Below are 19,346 nucleotides of genomic sequence, written 5' to 3'. Positions count from 1 at the left end.
CTGTATACTAGTGCTAGTATTTAATTCAACATTAATGTTAGTTTCGTCAGTTTCAGATACAGACTTCTCACCAGTCACAATATATTCATCATACTCACGCTCATGTGTATCGATTTCTTCAACTATCTTATCAGAAATGTCTTCATTTTTCCTAACATGCAGAAAACTGTTCAACGTTTTTTGATTTTTAAATTGCTATTCCAGCCTGTTTTCCCTATTTTGTTTGTTTTGCCAACCAGACAATTTCCGTTTCCGATCCATGTTACAGCAAATTATTTTTTTTTTTTCAGTATAATAGTTCTAATTCACTTACAGTGAGTTTATGATTCAAATTCACTTACTTATAACATTTAAATTCCTTTTCAAAGTGAAAATGAAAATTAACTGACAACATTTTTATGTGGCGCTGAAAATACAATACTTATCTAAATTTTGAAAAAAGAGACGTTAAGATTCTTTTGGTAATAAAAATTCATTTGGAGGCGCCTTTTCATTATTAAAAAAACAAAAAAATTACTTTGCACAAATTAAAAATTAAAAAAATATAATTTCATATTGTATAAAATTTATATTTCATATAATCTTGCAGACGCCATTGTGTTTTCGGCGCCTGTGTGCATTGCACACTTCGAACACGCTTTGAGCCGGACCTACATAAATATATATAAATATATACATATATATATATATATATATATATATATATATATATATATATATATATATATATATATATATATATATATACATATATATACATATATATATATATATATATATATATATATATATATATATATATATATATATATATATATATATATATATATATATATATATTCAAAAGCTTTCATAACTTGTTTATGTGTATTACATAGGGCTGTAAATCCTGGCTCGTGTTCGTGAACGGCTCAGTGATCGGATCGGCTCGACAAGAGCTCGTTCATGCTCGGCTCGAATGGTAAACGAGCCGGGCTTGAACAAAATATTAGGCTCGTTTCTTAAACGAGCCGAGCTTGAACATCATAGGCTCGATTAAAGCTCGAATATATATATATATATATCCAATGCAATGAGAGCAGCAGTTTAAATTATGTTTGAACTTTGAACATTACGTTTAAACATTGAACTATTAGTTTTAACTTTTATTTTGAGCTAATAGATTTGTGGGATCTTATTTCATTATTTTGTTTGTTTGCATGTTTAATAGATTGTAAGATTGCTTATGTTATTTGTTGATTTGGACTTGCATTATTTTCAGACGAGCATTTAACGAAAATTTTTTTTTTACTAAACGAGCTTTAAACTAACAGGTTACAATAATTATTTCGATTTTTAAGCCAGTCGAGCTCGAGCAACATGTAAAACAAGCCGAGCCCAAACAATACTAATCCTTAACGAGCCGAGCTCGAACAAAGAATTTCATGTTCGAAACGAGCTCGAGCCAAGCCTGATAACTCTTAGTATGTAAACGAGCCAAGCCGAGCCCTGGCAGGCTTGGCTCGTTCGACTCGATTTACAGGCCTAGTATTACACACATTGCAATGGCTATTTCACACATACACTGTGTTAAATAGGTGTTAGAGTAATGTTTTAATGATCCAATCTGAATAAAGTATAACGTTACAGGCATAAATCAACAAATATAAATTCTAGAAATATTAGTATAAATCTTAGAATGACAACATCAGTGTATTGAGTAGTAGATGATTAAAATATAGGTGTTTTATTATCCAATTACCCATGCAGTGTCAAGATGACATTCTCATCACGACCATTAGTTATCGTCAGGGAGTTTCGAAGGTCTGGCGCCTTTCGTCGATACCCTATGGACACTACCTAGGTAAAATTGAGCACGCGATCAAAATTTGTAAAACACCAGTATTTTGTGATGGGATGGTGTCTTAGACTTAACTTGTTCTTTTCTTGGCCAATCTGACCAGGGCCTTTGTGTATCTACTTGTGAATGTTAATGTAATTATTTACATAGATATCATGTGACATTTATTATGTTCCTCAGACATGCAACCTAAAGTGATAGTCATATTGGTACATATTTATAAACTATAACGATATATTTTAAAACCTTTGCAATATGCGGTTAGTTGAGAATAAACGTAGACATAGGCCCCCTTACAAATAAATGTACTTTTTCTATAAATATTATTGTTAATAGAATAAAAGAAAGTTAAGTAACAAAAACATGTGTGCTTACCATTTTGAAAGTAAATATCTTTTTGGTTTAAATCGTGACAAGGATGTAAAATGTGTTCTTGATGATGAATATCAACTCGTCGTTGCTAAAAAAGTTAAATCATAGTCACAAGAAATAGATAGTCGAGAAACACGGACCGCAGCCTTTGAACTTTGATTTTTAAGTTGAAATAGGTTTATGCGATTCGCTCATCCTGCACAAATACAAATAATATGGCACAAATGAAGCTGAAATTTTAGCATATATAAGTTTAAATGATATGTTTATATTGTTTGATGATGGTTTTTTAAACGAAGATGTCGATTATAACAAAGAAGTAGATGCTTCCGTTTTTGAAATTTCAAATGAAGCATTAAATCAAATCTTCAACGTAATCTTTGTAGAAAAGATTTTAAATCTATCAAAGGACTTGAAAGACACATTAAGTGCAAACACAAATCTGAGTGCTCGGATGATTTTATGATAGAGTGTTCTTTGAAAGAATTACACCCTTTGAAGTTAAAATGTATTTTGAATGAGTGTGTGGCTATTGTTGCAAATGATATGGGCTTACCATCAACTATTCGTGATTCTTTTAAATCTATATTTTTTTCAGATGAGGATGCTAACACCTTGTAGAAGTTATAAAGACAACAATTTATATCTTTAATGATGATATCGAAAAATTTTATACCAATTTTTATGGATTGTTGTCTAAAAATGTTTTATAAATGAAATATTAGGTGGAGATGTAACTTTAGTAAATACTCTTATAGTTAAAGTTGCAAATCATCTTGTTATTCATCTTTCTGAAAAAACTGTACCTTCAGAACATTCTTTAAAGTCTAATACTGTTAACTTACTTTCTGAAAGAAAACTGAAATATTTGCAGTACCTTAGTGGGTATAGTATTCCTAAACGTTATAGTAAATATCGTTTCAGTAAAAACTACTGCAGTCAGTTTAACAAACCATGTAGAGCTATTTTACTTGCATGTAAAACAGATTCTGATGATACTCAGACACTTATTGATGCACGTGACAGAGGGGGATTGTGGAAAACAAATAAAACAATGCAAAAGTAGATAAAGAGATCAGCTGAAATTTATTAGAGCAAATCTTGACATTATTTATACGTGTTCGTACATTTTCATTTGCTTAAGACTTAAAAGAAAAGCACAAGTTAGCCAGAAAAACTTTAAAAAAACATCAAAAAAAAGAAATTAAAAAAATAATAATTCTAACATAAAATAATATATATATATATATATATATATATATATATATATATATAAATTATGTTAGTGTATTCTACAAACAGGGTGCTCAATGTTCAAAAAGAACAGAGCAATAATAAGTTAGTAAAAATACTTATCTATTTTTTGATTACTTCAACACTATGTTTCAACATCAGTAGGTTCATCAGGAAGAATCTTCCTGATGAACCTACTGATGGTGAAACACAGTGTTGAAGTAATCAAAAATTAGATAAGTGTTTTTACTAATTAATAAATATATATATGTATATATACACATATGTATGTATATACATATATATATATATATATATCTATATATATATATATATATATATATATATATATATATATATATATATATATATATATATATATATACATATATATATATATATATATATATATATATATATATATATATATATATATATATTTATATAAGTTAGTAAACGCACCTATCTAATTTTTTTCTTCAACAGCATGTTTCTCCATCAGTAGGTTCATCAGGAAGATGAACCTACTGATGAAGAAACATGCTGTTGAAGAAAATAATTAAATAAGTGCTTTACTAATTTATTATTGCTCTGTTCTTTAGGAACATTGAGCACTCTATTTGTAGAATACACTGACATATATATATTCTCTATTTGTAGAAAACACTGACATATATATGACATATATTTAAATATATATATAAATATATATATATATATATTTAAATTTATATTTAATTAGTAAAAAATATATTTATTATTTTAGTAAAAATATGTTATATATTAATTTCAAGCTTTTACAGTGGCTTTTACAGTCAGATCAGAATCAGTAAAAAATTCTGCTATTACGAATTTTATATATATATATTTATGTATATAAATATATATATATATATATATATATATATATATATATATATATATATTATGTATATGTATATATATGTATTTATATATATATATACATATATATATACAAATATATATATATATACATATAAATATATATATATATATATATATATATATATATATATATATATATATATATATATATATATATATATATTATGTATATATGTATTTAAATTTATATTTAATTAGTAAAAAATATATTTATTACTATAGTAAAAATATGTTATATATTAATTTCAAGCTTTTACAGTGGCTTATAATTTCAGATCAGAAGCTATAAAAAATTCTGCTTCTGCAAATTATATATATATATATATATATATATATATATATATATATTATGTATTATGTATATATTTACATATGTGTGTGTATATATATATATATTAGACTGCAAATTCTTCCTTCCAAGCTCCAATCAAAAAATCAGTACATTTGACATAAGCATGGGCATACTTAAATCTGAAGCTCTGCCAATGCTTATGTCAAATGTGCTGCAAAAAATTTCTTGATTGGAATTTGGAAGCAGGAAATTGCAGCCTAAAGTTCATTTGTGAGAGAAATGAGTTAATAACTCATTGCCCTCCCATATAGGTTTGAGGCTGCACAATCTTTGGGGTATTTTTGCTTCCAGGCTTTAATCAAGTTAAATTTTTGCAAAGCATTGTTTACCTTAAACATAAATTTGAAGTAATGTATATTTATATATTTATATATAAATATATATGTATGTATATATATATATATATATGTATATATATATATATATATATATATATATATATATATATATATATATATATATATATATATATATATGTATGTATGTATATATATACTTGTAATTTCATTGTATATATGTATTCGAGTTAGTTTGAATTGAAAAACCCTTCTTTTTTGTTAAAAAAAGACTTGTGAAAGACTGTTAAAAAGTTGCACACAATCTAGATCTGTTTCAGTAATTTCGTTAAAATTTTTTATAAACCCTTCTACCGTTAAAATATTACGATAAAATTAGAGGACCTAAAAGTTTATAATGAAATTTAAAAAAATGTTGGGGTACGGCTCTAAAAATACAAATGGGAACTACACTTATGCTGCATGTTTCAAAGTTCTAGCTAGTCTAGAAGAAAGCTAAAATCAATGGCAAGATTTCGTTACGATAAGGTGGGGCAACTGCATCAGCCCCTTATGTTTTCGGCCCTGAATACAATTTTAACATGTATTGTCTTTGGTACTAAAGAAACACGAAAGTTTTAGAAATTAGCTAGTCTGGAAGTTTAATATCATTGGCAAGAATACGGGATTAAGTATTGTGAATTTAAATAAAAGGTTGTAAAAAACATTTAAGTTTCCGCTCTGACCTTCTGTGGCGGACAAATCGACCTTGAAGAAATTAAACATTGGCACCTAATGTTTCATATAAATTCCTATTTCTTAATTTGTTTTCTACTGTAATTTCAAGTTTTGCAAAGCATAATACGCATAGAATGCTGTTAAAAGTCAAGTTGACGTTGCACTCGCACAATTTTGTCATGTAACATTTAATATGTATAGGCCCATTAATTATTTACCTGGCCGGTAAAATATATTTAGCCTGTCCGCTACTGGTGATCTCAAAGTTTATCTTAATTAATCCTGGATTTGGTCCATGCAACCTTAATTTATACCCTATTATAAAGAAAAGCTTTATTAGACGAATACGACTAAATTTTTTCCACTTTACTAAAATTATGTCTAGCTAATATTTTTTTCTTTATAGCATAATCTCAAGAAATTATTCGTGTGGTTGTGTTAACAGCCAGTTTATTGCGCCTAGAATAGAAAATTCAAGTTACATGCAGTCCAGGTTACCTTTCACATCAGACATGAAAACTTGGAATCAATTTCGTGTGTTCATTTATACTCATTCAAAAAAATGTTGTTTTTTTTGAATAAAATAAAATACTTTTACATTTAGATTTGTTTAAATTTAAACAAATCTAAATGTAAAAGTATTTTATTTTATTCAAAAAAACAACATTTTTTTGAATGAGTATACATGATAAATTTCTCACTCGGGCGTCAAGAAGGCTAGGGCCGACTGTTGGAATCCAATACCTGCGCAGTTTCCATATATATATATATATATATATATATATATATATATATATATATATATATATATATATATATATATATATATATATATATATATATATATATGTAGGGGGGCCCAAATCATTTTTTAATCTTTAATTTCATAGTAAAATATTTTAGCGTTCAAAAATTATGATCATAGAAAGTTTATACCCCCCTCAATTTGAGGGGGTTGCAAATTTATATTCATCATTTTTAAACTATGATATATATATATATATATATATATATATATATATATATATATATATATATATATATATTGAAAATTAAATATAAATAACATATACATGCATAATTTATTCGTTCTCTACCTCAAAAAAGAAAGTTTTTAACATACATTAAAAATGTTGATTAAGTTAATAATAAACTTTGAGTATTAGGATTTTTCTCGTTTTATAATAATATTTTCAACCACTCCCTCTGGTTCATTAATCGCTTTAAAATTTTAGGCAAACCCTTAATCGCCAAGCACTGGTTTATCTGTCATGTTAAAGCTAATTCCAAATCACAGTAGATCTATTAAAAATCTTAATTCACAAAATTGAATCCTAATTTATAGAAACAATTTTTTGAAAAATGCATAATATCTGGATGAATATTTCAGGTAATACAAATAAAATAAAAAACTAAAATGACACTTATGCGTACTAAGAATTTTGAAAGTTTAAGAAATTCATATCCACAGATTATTAATATCTCTGATAAAATTTTGTTGTTGCTTTTGTTAAAAATGATCCAGACTTAAAACTAAAAAACTTTAGACTATTTAATTAAAAAAATGCAAAACTCATCAAAAATTTGATAAAAAGTTTGATTTCAAAAGCTTTTTATCACAAATATTTTGCTTCCATATTTGACAAGTATAAACTTGAAAAAAAGAAACTTAAATTTGTTTAAAGGCTAGTTAACTCAAATACCCAATAATTGCTACAAAAATAACAGAACAATCATAATTAAAAAAAAGTTTATTATCAAACTTAAAGCGCAAGCCGTCAGTAAAGATAAACAAAAAATATAATGTAATAATTATAAAAAAGAATTATATTAACTAAGAAATAATTAACATTTAGCTTGACAACCTAAAGTGAATCTTGTAAAAAAACAAAAACTCTTGTTATTCAAGTTTCTATAATTCAAAAGATCATTAAAATCAAACAAATTATTTGGTCCCTTCTGGATTTAATATTAGGAATTGAACTTTTATAATTTGAAAACTCATTTAACATGAGCATTTAGTTCTATTCACATAATTGGAATCCTTAAGGGGTTTTAAAATATGCTTGAATTAAATGAATTTTTAATTTATAGGACTTCAATCCTTAATATTAAATCCAGAGGTTACCAAATAATTTGTTCGATATAAATCCATCAGGTCAGGTTATCCTGCTACTGGTAACATGTAACCCAGTACAACTTGCTTCATGTTAACATCAAGAAGAGGATCTTGTTAAAAAAAATTGTTTTAACTCTTTCATAATGGCATTTAGATGTCACTTTGGAGAACCATCCAATCCACACAAGTGTGGAAATGTGGAAGTAAAATTTACTCAAAAAAAAAAAAAAGAGCTTTCGAATTATAGAAGTTAAAATTACAAGAGTCCAACTGTATTTAAAAATTTTTATAGTCCATTGGTCCACAGTTGTGGAACAATAAACTTTAAATTAGTGTGGTTTAGACAGGTTTCCCATAATGAATTAGCAATAAACTCAACTGATCTAATAAAATGCTATCCAAAGTCCGCCATTATGTCAATCTAGAAACTCTGCTAAATATATATCATGCTATTATTGGGTCCCATCTAAGATATGCATGTCAAGTATGGGGACAATCCCATAAGCAAATCATTTTAAGGTTGTCCCATCTTCAAAATTTTTTTTTTGGTACTATAATTTTAAATCTTATGTGCCATACCTAATTTCCAATATAATAAAATTAGGCAACCTTGTGATATACTTTAACTGCTAATTTGTCTGAAATTATCATCACGAAAACCTTCCCCTATCATTCAACGATTTCTTTACTTTTCAACAATTACTTTACATTCAACAATTTCTTTAATAGTCGCAATCCTCTTCGCTTTATCAGTAGCTTAAACTTAGTTATTCCAAAACACCACTCTGCTATACATGGAAATATCAATCTATTAGCTCATGGAAAAAACTGCCTCCTGATCTTAATTCTCTTAATTCAATCCCTGACTGTTAAGTCAAGCTTTTTAATTATTTGTTAAAAATATACAATTAAATATATCTACAAATTGATATTTAAATTCCCTATTGTATATATATATATGATTCGTGATTCTTCAGTTTCTAATTTAATATTTTTAACATATTGAAATTTCGGTTTTCTATCTGCCACTTTTAAACCTTTTTTATTCTAATATTATTAACATTAGTACCAATATTTTGGCCTTCTTTATCTATCTATTTATTTATCTCTTTTCATTCAACCATTTTCTACTTCGTACTATATCTTTGTTGTCGCTGTCATTATTTACTAAATTTTTGTTGCTGCTGTCATTGTCCTTATTTAGGAAATTCTCTTTTTATTATAATTGTTATCATTTTGTCACTATTATTATTGTTGTTTTTAATATCATTATTATTATAATTAGTTTTTTTGATATCAGTTATTATTACTATTTTCATCATTGACTATGTCTTGTAGTGTATGTATATTCAGGTATTAACTTTATATTAATACTTGTACTATTGTAAATTTTCTTAAAATTTATAACCTATTTCGAAATATATTTGATTTGATTTGATTATGAACATATTTATAAATATATATTTGTTATGAATTTTTTATTTAACCGATTTAACATTTAGGATTTCATGTCATATACTACTAACTTTGCTTTGTGTTCGCTTAAAACACGATTTGTGAAGTTAGATATTTGACATGCGCAAGCATTTACAAATGTCATGCGCTAAATCTGGGAGGTAAACAAAATAATTTTGCAAGTTAAATAGAGAAACGTATGTTAAAGGAGAGAAAACATGGGGTATGAAGGGATGATCTAAAATAATCTTGTGAAGCGCCGTTCAGGTATAGTGTGTATATATATATATATATATATATATATATATATATATATATATATATATATATATATATATATATATTGTTGTTGTTGTTGTTTACTTTTTACAAGATTCAATGTTGGGTTAAGCTTATAAAAAATAAAAACATTCCTTGTTAAAATATATGTTACATATCTAATTCAAAATAAAACGAAATATTAGGTATATTGATGCTAGCCAACAGTAACTGTTTACAGCTAAATTAGTATTAATTTTTTATAGGTTGCATACCTTTCCAAAAACAAAGAGCTGGACAGAAAAAATATATGAAAACTACTCATCAATGGGGTCATCCTTAAATGATGTCAGTAAATAAAGGGGGGGGGGAAGAGTGCTAAAAAGTTTGACACTGTCAACAAAAAGTTGACAATAGGGAAGGTGTGTTGAGGCAAAAATGATGTCAATTTAAATTATTTTTTTTAAGTTTTAATGACGTTATTTACATCTACTAAATCGTATAGAAATAATGTTTTGTCTGTAAGGAAATTAATATTAATTGCGGGGAGTTTAATATTAATTGCATGGAATTTGATGTTATATTTTATTAACTTATTTATATTATAATATTATAAATTAATATAATAAGTTTTCCAGAGACAGGAAATAAATAACGACTACTGACGCAAAATAAAAATTACTATCGTTTTATTATTATATTACCACTTGACTGCGTATCAAATTATGTTAGAAATATAACCTCTTTGTATATAAAGTTCACAATCGTCATTCACTCCCTAGCGGATTATAAAATGTGGTTCAAATTAAACTCATAAAAGTAAACTCATAAATTTGTCATTTTTTGAAATTAAATTGTCGTTATTTCAAATACGAAACTCTAATTGCTCTCTAGTCGACTGTAAAACGTGATGCAATGCAAACACATAAAGTCTATTGAAAATTCGAAACGTTCATTTCTCCCCAACGGGTTGAAGAAACTCTTTTATAAAGCTTGCGCTAACGATGAGCAAAGTCATTATTCTGATTGTGATGTAAACAATACTAACAAATCAATATTAAAATATGGATAAAACCACATTACTTAACTTATTGATGGTCTCGTATGGTAATGCTCATCCCAATAAAAAAAAGCTAATATCTAGAAAGAAGTCCATAGTATATGGAATTCATTAAAAGAAGGGAAACTGAGAATCTAGAGTAATGTATTTATTTATGAATCTAGAATAATGTAAACTGAGAATCTAGGGTAATGTATTTAATCAATTTGTTTAATGAAAAGGCAATGAAGTTTAAGAGTAAACAATTATCATTTTGGGCCAATACTGCAAAACATTCTGCCCCCACGTATACTTCACTTGAATTTGGCAAGAATTCCTCACAGTTTGTTGAACCCACCAATGAGCGATATGTTATTGATGATCAACAAAATGCATTAACTTTGAGTTTGTTGACCACGAAAAATAAAAAAAAATGCAAGAACAGTGGCTCAAGATCGACTCAATTCTGAAATTGCAGCTTCAAATTGTGAAGCGCGCTTCTATCCACTCTTCTGCTATAACACTCCCTCTAATATTAAGGGTCCAACCTGTTCGTATCACTGCCAAGCGTCAGGCATGATTTTTGGCAGTCATCGCCTTGCAGAAGAGTGAGGAAACTGCTGAATGGTTAGATGAAAATGAAGTTGACGCAACGAATTTGATTGTACCTCAAGAATATGATATCATTTTAGAGCGCGGAGAGCATTCACTACTTATTGTTTCAATTGATGATCAGTTCATCAACCCATGGGAATATTATATTAAAGATATATAATACTATTTGCATAGTTGATTATTTAATGAGATATCGACTATTTTATAATATAATTTGATGAAATCTATTATTTTATATATCTATAATTTATTTAGAAAAAAAAATCAATGGTTTTTGAGCATTTTTATTGTTTTTTAGGGTGTGAGTACACAAAAACTGACATCACATATAACAAGGGGTTGGCCAAAAGTTAACAGAGTTTGACAAAGGGGAAGGGGGAGTCGAAAAATTGAGAAAAACACTTTCATCATTTATGGATGACCCCAATAGAAAAATTATGAAAAGGTTTGGAGTCCGGGTGCAAAATCAAGAGTTTGTTCTTATCATTTTTTGAAATAAATTAAAATAGACTACCCAACATTGAATCTTGGATATGATGCTTTTCAAAGAATGGTGCCAATAGATTTGCTTTCGTATAGCTGTAAAAGAAAAATACCTTTTAAATCAATAGACTAAAATTAAAAATGTATATAAAATTCCTGAGAGTGACTCTGTTACCGTAAAGTAATCAAAATGAGCCAGCACAAAAGAAAGTAAATTATAATTCAGAAATATTTCACAAGGTTAACATAGATACTATTACAGATACAGTAAAAAATAATTTGAATATTGATTTATTTTTGATCCTAAACAATAAAAAAGCTATCAATAAAAATTAACTGCCTTATTACTAAAAAAAAATTCTAGATGAGTTCGTAAATAAAATTAAACGGCTTCAAGAAAATAATAAAATTTTGCATAAAAAACTAGTTAAATATGGATCTGAAGAATTTTACCGAAAATATTAAAAACAGATGAAAGTATTTTATTACACACCCATATTCAAAAAAAACATTTCAACGCCATACACGATATTGCGTTTCCCGTCACAAGAAAAAAATAGAATGGCTCTTATACAAAATCAATGTTTAACAGAAAATTAAAAAAGTTTCCTAATAAACTTGGAGCAAAAACAAAATTTTTACACTAATAATGAAATGTTACAAACTTTAATGAAAGTAAGATTAGCGTTAACAGATGAAGATTTATTTCATAAATTTAATATATCAGTTTCTCTAGCAAGTCGCATATTTACAACATGGATTAAATGATTAGCTGCTGTTTTACGCCATTTAATTTTTATTCCTAACAAAGGAGCATTAAAGTTTTTTGTACCAAAACGATTTGACAATATCAAAGATAAACATTTAATTATTGATACAACAGAATTATTTATTGAAATTATTTATTTAATTGATACAACAGATTTTAATTGATAAGAATTTAATTGATACAACAGAATTATTTATCAAAAATGCTGACTTGCATAAGATGACTTGGTCTGAATACAAACATTATAAAACAAAAAAAGTTTTAGTCAGTATCACACCTAATTCAATTATTAACTTTGTATCAAGTTCATACCCATGAACAATTTCCGATAAAAAAATTGACAATAGCTTCACAGTTTCTTGATTTGGTACCACAGTATGTACCACCTGGAAAAAGTTGTTTATATTAAATGCTGCCATCGGAAGTAAAAAAAACTATGAAAATACCTAATCTTAGAATCCTAGTAGAACAAGTAATAAGACAATTAAAAGCATTCAAGATTCTTGCAATTGAACTTCGGATCAAATTAATTTCTTTAATAGATAATTTCTAATATGGTCTGCACGGCAATGTTCTAATATGTTCTGCACGGCAACTTATTACCATCAATATTTGCCGATTGATAAATTTCAGGACTAAACGCATATGCGGCAAAGCCAATTTTTTTTGGGGGGAAAAATCAGGGTTTTTTTTTGTTAACGTTAATTTAACGTCAAAACAACGTCAAATAAACAACGTTTAAACTGTAACGTTGTTTTAACGTTGAGACATCGTTGAACAACGTTGAATCGACGTAGAGATCCCGGCTGGGGAATGCTTTAAATTTTGATAAGCTAATGTAATAATCACATTACTCGTGGATAGAATAATATTGGCCTTTTCACAAGATTTGCATGTATGTTTATTATAATAACTGAGAGATTATATTGCTGAATAAATTGTCTGGCTATGTTACCATCGTTTGATGTACCTGCCCCACCTACTCTTTATTAATCTATGAAAAGATCCATGATTTTTTCGAAATTCAGCTTGAACTTGAGCCTTTCTCAGTTTAACAATGCTTTTTTCTTCTTCAGTCCTAGCCTGCCACTTTATAATTGCCATCTTGTAATAGATATGGAGCATACAATCTAAAAACCTTATCCAAGCATTCAAATTGAAGTACCATGTCTGATATTGCCTTCTAAAGTTTTCTTTTTTCGAACTTCTAAAGATAGATTGTTCATTTCGATGGAAGATGCAGCACACACTAAAAAGCATTGATAAAAGTTGCTAGCTAAAAAATTGTTCGAATTTTTCCATCTACCATTGTTATATTTACATATTATGTTGCACAAATTCCTTCATTGTACTGTCCTCCAATAAAACAGATACATTGTATAATGTTATGTTTTTAATAGAAACCTTAATTGACTCATGTTCTGCAAGAACAACTTCTGAAGAACTACAGTAACTAGTTAACGATTGTTTCGTATTTCTCCAAGCAACTTCTTTTTCTCATCTTTGAAATAATATAGTTCTAGAGGAACAAAGCTATTTATTAAAAGCAATTCGTCAGTATTAAGTTCACTTGTATCATCTGACTGTTGTTTATAAATAGATTTTCCTGTTGCACCATCAAAACCAGCTTTGTATATTAGAATTAGTCTTGTACAATCTTTAAGCACATGCGAATTTAACACAAAACTATAAGCTGAACATAATCCTAATGCAATATATGAAAAAGAAGACCTTGTAATGGTACCTCTGCAGAGAAGTCACTGACATGAATGTTTTCAGGGTAACATTTACTTTTAGCCTCTTTTACAATATGATGTAATGGGTATAGAGAGTTAAATTGAAAAGCATTATTTCCTAAATGCTGAAAAGTTTCTTTTGGATAAATTGGCATCTAAGACTAACGTTTAGGACTGTACTAAAGTATGCTGGTACATCATGATTCCAAAATATTTATAGCAAAATCATGTAGTAAACAGTGCTAAAGACAAAAAATTAAATTGAGATAAAGCAAATTGTATATATGACAAAATAATTTGTCTTGGCTTTTAGTGAATGTTAAAAGCAGTGATTTTAAATAATAAAATTACCTATTTATAATTTTAGCAATAGACACCAACGTGAAGGTAAGCTAAATGTCTGTCAACTCAAAGGATAACAAAAAAAAACATTACAGCAACAACACACAACAATAGCACACACCATAAGTTAATATAATATGTATCTAACATAACTTAAATAACATAACATTTATATATAACAGAACATAAGTAACAACATTATGCAAAATGTGTTTAAAACTAGTTATTCTGGATTTTCAGAATAATTAATAATAAAGGCTTGAAAACACCTAGACCTAATGCAGTATAAGTTTGACACTAAATACTGTCGTGTAACCCTCTGTTATAAGTACATCATTTGGCTGGCAATGTTGACAAATCTTGCTCGACACGTTTACCAAGTCTTAGCTCTTTGAAAACATGGAAATAACATAACATAAACAATTGTACCAATTATAAACACAATAAATATGTTTAAATATTATGTATATAACGTTAAATATATACCTCATATATATATACATATATATATATATATATATATATATATATATATATATATATATATATATATATATATATATATATATATATATATATATTAATACATTTATAAAACAATTATATAACACAATATTATACACAAACAAATAAAAAACACTTTACATTATTATAAAAAACATTGATAAAACAACTATAAAGCACATATTATCACATACGCATAGTTATCAAAAAGCATATATGCAAAGATTCAAAGTAATCAAAATATATATACAAACAATACTTTTTACCTTCATTTTTTTTTTTTTTTTTTTTTATTAGCACTGTTATCTTCATAACAAAATTTAACCTTTACAACCAATAACATGTGACATGCCATGTCAGTGTTGGCACAAAATTTTAATTTATTTTTCTAAATTTTCTAAAAAAGAACAAAAATAGTTAATAGCATCACAGAAATTTCAAAGTAGTAATAACCAATTTTATGGAAGTAGCATTAGTATAATTTTTTGTTGCATATAAAAGAATTATGCCTCATCCACACCCCTATTTTCCTTTTAAAAAATAAAATAATAAAAACTGCTTAAAAAATTAAACTAAAAGAAAAACTAAAACAAACAAAATGTGAACGATTTAAAAAATTAACAATGATTCTTTCTATTTTATATCTAATAAAAATGTTATATAAAGCTATTTCCTATACTTACTTCAATTATAATATGATCTTAACGATGATTATTTATCTTAATATGATTCTTTATGTCATATTTCTAAACTAATAAATAATAATTAAATTCCAAAAGGAAAAAAGCTTTAACTCGCTTTTAAGCGAGTTAAAACTTGAAGAAAGAGAAAGATTCTTTGAGATATTCTTTGAGAAAGATCTCTTAAAAGAGATCTTTCTCAAATGACCGCGTGCATTTTGAGAACGCGCTCTTTCAAAGCCTAGTAACTAACGAAACGACGTTAAACGTTAAACGTTTTCTGAAGCAATTATATTAAGATGAAGGGAGTCTGGTTTTTCTGGGTTTGAAAGTATACCGATTCTTAAATCACCTAATTGACGCAATCCATTTTCACCTATAAAATTCAAAGACTTTAGATGTTTGGCATTTATGATAACTCATTAAAAAAAAATTTTGAAAATCTTGTAACTTAACAAGATCATTTTTACGACAATTGTTATCCAAATTCTTCCATTTTGTTTTGAAATTTGAATACCCGATAAATCCATCTAAAAAGTAAGTTCACTTTTATGAACATTTTAAAACGAGGGTTGGTAGCACTTGCTGGAAGTATATTTGCTGCCCAACACAACCAGGCTTTATCACAAGTAGGAACAAAGGAAACTGTTACTTTTCCATTGTGTATATAAAACAAATTACCTTTTAACAACTTCTTTTCCTCGCTATGCTAACTCCATAGCTGTGCACATTCGTCATCTTTTTCACCAGCTGTTAACATATGAAGGGGAAAGTGGAATTCACATTACGAAGAGATCCATAGTGACATAGTAGCAATAGTCATTGATTCTTTTTTTGACTCAGGTGCACTATATTCAGAAAGTTCAACAAGTGGTTCCCTATAACAAGTGGTTCCCTATAACAAGTGGTTTCCCTATAATGTTCCCCTATAACAACCTAAGTTCTCATTAAACCACTTAGGTCTCATTGTTTTAACTTTCAAATTTAAATCTGCTATCATTGTGATTAATGCTGTTAATGTGCGCGAGACACCTCTTTTTACAAAATGAATATCTTCGTTGTCTAAACTGTTAACTAATGCTTCTATGGTTCTATCAAAAATATTGGATGTTTCTAATAAAATCTAACGTTCTCCATAAGATATTACATTACTTTCATTACTGTATTCTCTAAAAGAACTATTTTGTACTATTTTACACTGCATGGATACTTTCTCCTTGACATATAATTTAAATATTTTGTTAGAACTGCTTTTCTTAAACAAATGTCACTTTTACTTAATCATCTGATATTTTACCGACAAAATTTTTTTTAAATTTCGCTTTTTTATAAAAAGTATTACTTTTTCTATTTTGATTATTAAAGCAACACTTCTCAAATAATCTCATGCACCTTTAAATGATTCATATCTTCCACCATGAACATACTCAAAAACGTTTTTTTGTTTTTGCACGACGTCTAAAAAGAGTTGAATTTGCTAAAATGAGTTGAGTTTCGTTAATCATTTCAAAGGTTGCATAGTCATTTTTTTCGTGGCTTTGTTACATCACTTTTCTTTTCTATTTTTTAGTTTATTATATATTTGTCTTGATTTTTTTTAATTCCCTTTGGTTAGTTTTTAAAATCAATATAATAAAGTTGATTTTTTTTTCAATTTGTTACTAAGCATTTTCAGTTCCTCATCAAATGCATATATATATATATATATATATATATATATATATATATATATATATATATATATATATATATATATATATATATATATATATATATATATATATATATATATATATATACAATATGGATATATATTTATGTAAATATATTATTTAAATAAATATTAGTTGTATATATATATGCATATATATATATATATATATATATGCATATATATATATACAACTAATATGTATATATATACATATATATATACATATATATATATATATATATATATATATATATATATAATTATTTATATATATATATATACATATATATAAGTAATGTTCATATATATGTGTGTGTACATATATATATATATATATATATATATATATATATATATATATATATATATATATATATAAAAACTAATAAAAAAACACTTATCTAACTTTTTTCTTCAACATTAAGTTTCACCATTGCTGGATAATCAGAAAGAGTCCAGCATTAAGGAAACTTAAAGTTGAAGAAAAAAGTTGGATAAGTGTTTTTTACTAATTTATTATTGCTCTGTTCTGTAAGAACATTGAACACTCTATTTGTAAAATACACTAACATAATTTACATATATAAATATATATATATATATATATATAATTATATATATATATATATATATATATATGTATATATATATGTATGTATATATATATGTATATCTTAATATATATAAAGGGCAATGTGTGTGTGTTTGTTTGTTCTCTATAGAAATCCATACCGCCGGACCGATCTCGATGAAATTTGGCATGGGGGTAGTCCTCGAGGGGGAGAAGTTTTTTAGCTGGGTTTCGACCCCGTACCCCGACCCCCGGTGTCAGGGGGACCAAAATGGGCCCCCTGACCCCGGGGTCAAGGGGGACCAATTTTTGGGGCCCATTTTTGTGTACAGATATTAGGTAAGCCAGTTTAAATATTGGCCCGCGCAACGCCGGGTAACTCCAGCTATCTTATCTTCTTCTTCTTAATATATATAAAGGGCAATGTGTGTTTGTGTGTGTGTTTGTTTGTTTGTTCTCTATAGAAATCCAAACCGCCGGACTGATCTCGATGAAATTTGGCATGGGGGTAGTCCTCGAGGGGGAGAAGTTTCTTAGCTGGGTTTTGACCCCGACCCCCGGGGTCAGGGGGGCTCATTTTTTGGCCCATTTTTGTGTACAGATATTAGGTAAGCCAGTTTAAATATTGGCCCGGGCAACGCCGGGTAACTCCAGCTATCAGGTGAGCCAGTTTAAATATTGGCCCGGGCAACGCCGGGTAACTCCAGCTAGTATATATATATATATATATATATATATATATATATATATATATATATATATATATATATATATATATATATGTATATATATATATATATATATATGTATACGTATATACATATATATACAATTATAACACTAAATATATATATATGTATATATGTACGTATACATATATACATATATATATATATATATATATATATATATATATATATATATATATATATATATATATATATATTTATATATATATATATATATATATATATATAAATTAGTAAAAAACACTTATCTAACTTTTTCTTCTACTTGAAGTTTCACCATTGCTGGATCATCAGGAAGAGTTACTAAATCTCAAAAAAAATTCAGTTTATAGAAAAATATATTTTACAGGAAGTTATAAATTAATTTTTAAAAAAATTTTTATTACCATTTTTTTCTGGTTAACGGGAAGTTACAGAAAGTAATTATTAAATAAATTGCTTTGGAATGGGGATAGTTTAATTTGGTCATTTGTTTTTATAATTTTTTAAGAGATATTTATTTTCGTGTCTACATTTAGAAATTAATTCAGATTTTTCTTTTAATAAATTTTCCGGATTTATATGAGTAATTATTTCAAATTTTTCTTGCAAACATA

At 26.9% G+C, this 19,346-nt stretch overlaps 1 protein-coding gene across 1 annotated transcript in view; it reads right to left on the bottom strand.

Annotated features, from left to right (window-relative positions):
* The window catches only part of LOC136083055 (zinc finger MYM-type protein 1-like), a 14,877-nt gene extending 1,319 nt beyond the window's left edge, over positions 1 to 13,558 (bottom strand). The window contains exons 1-2 of the mRNA XM_065802462.1: positions 13,425 to 13,558; positions 9 to 151 (exon numbers count right to left, since the gene is read on the bottom strand). Coding sequence (XP_065658534.1) covers positions 9 to 151; positions 13,425 to 13,558 — 277 coding nt within the window. The remainder of the gene's footprint in view (positions 1 to 8; positions 152 to 13,424) is intronic.
* Between the last annotated feature and the right edge of the window lie 5,788 nt (positions 13,559 to 19,346).

The sequence above is a fragment of the Hydra vulgaris genome, chromosome 08 (assembly GCF_038396675.1).
Source record: "Hydra vulgaris chromosome 08, alternate assembly HydraT2T_AEP".
In the NCBI taxonomy this organism is placed as follows: Eukaryota; Metazoa; Cnidaria; class Hydrozoa; order Anthoathecata; family Hydridae; genus Hydra; species Hydra vulgaris.
The sequence above is the reverse complement of the archived record's forward strand: the minus strand, read 5'-3'. Positions and strand labels throughout refer to the sequence as shown.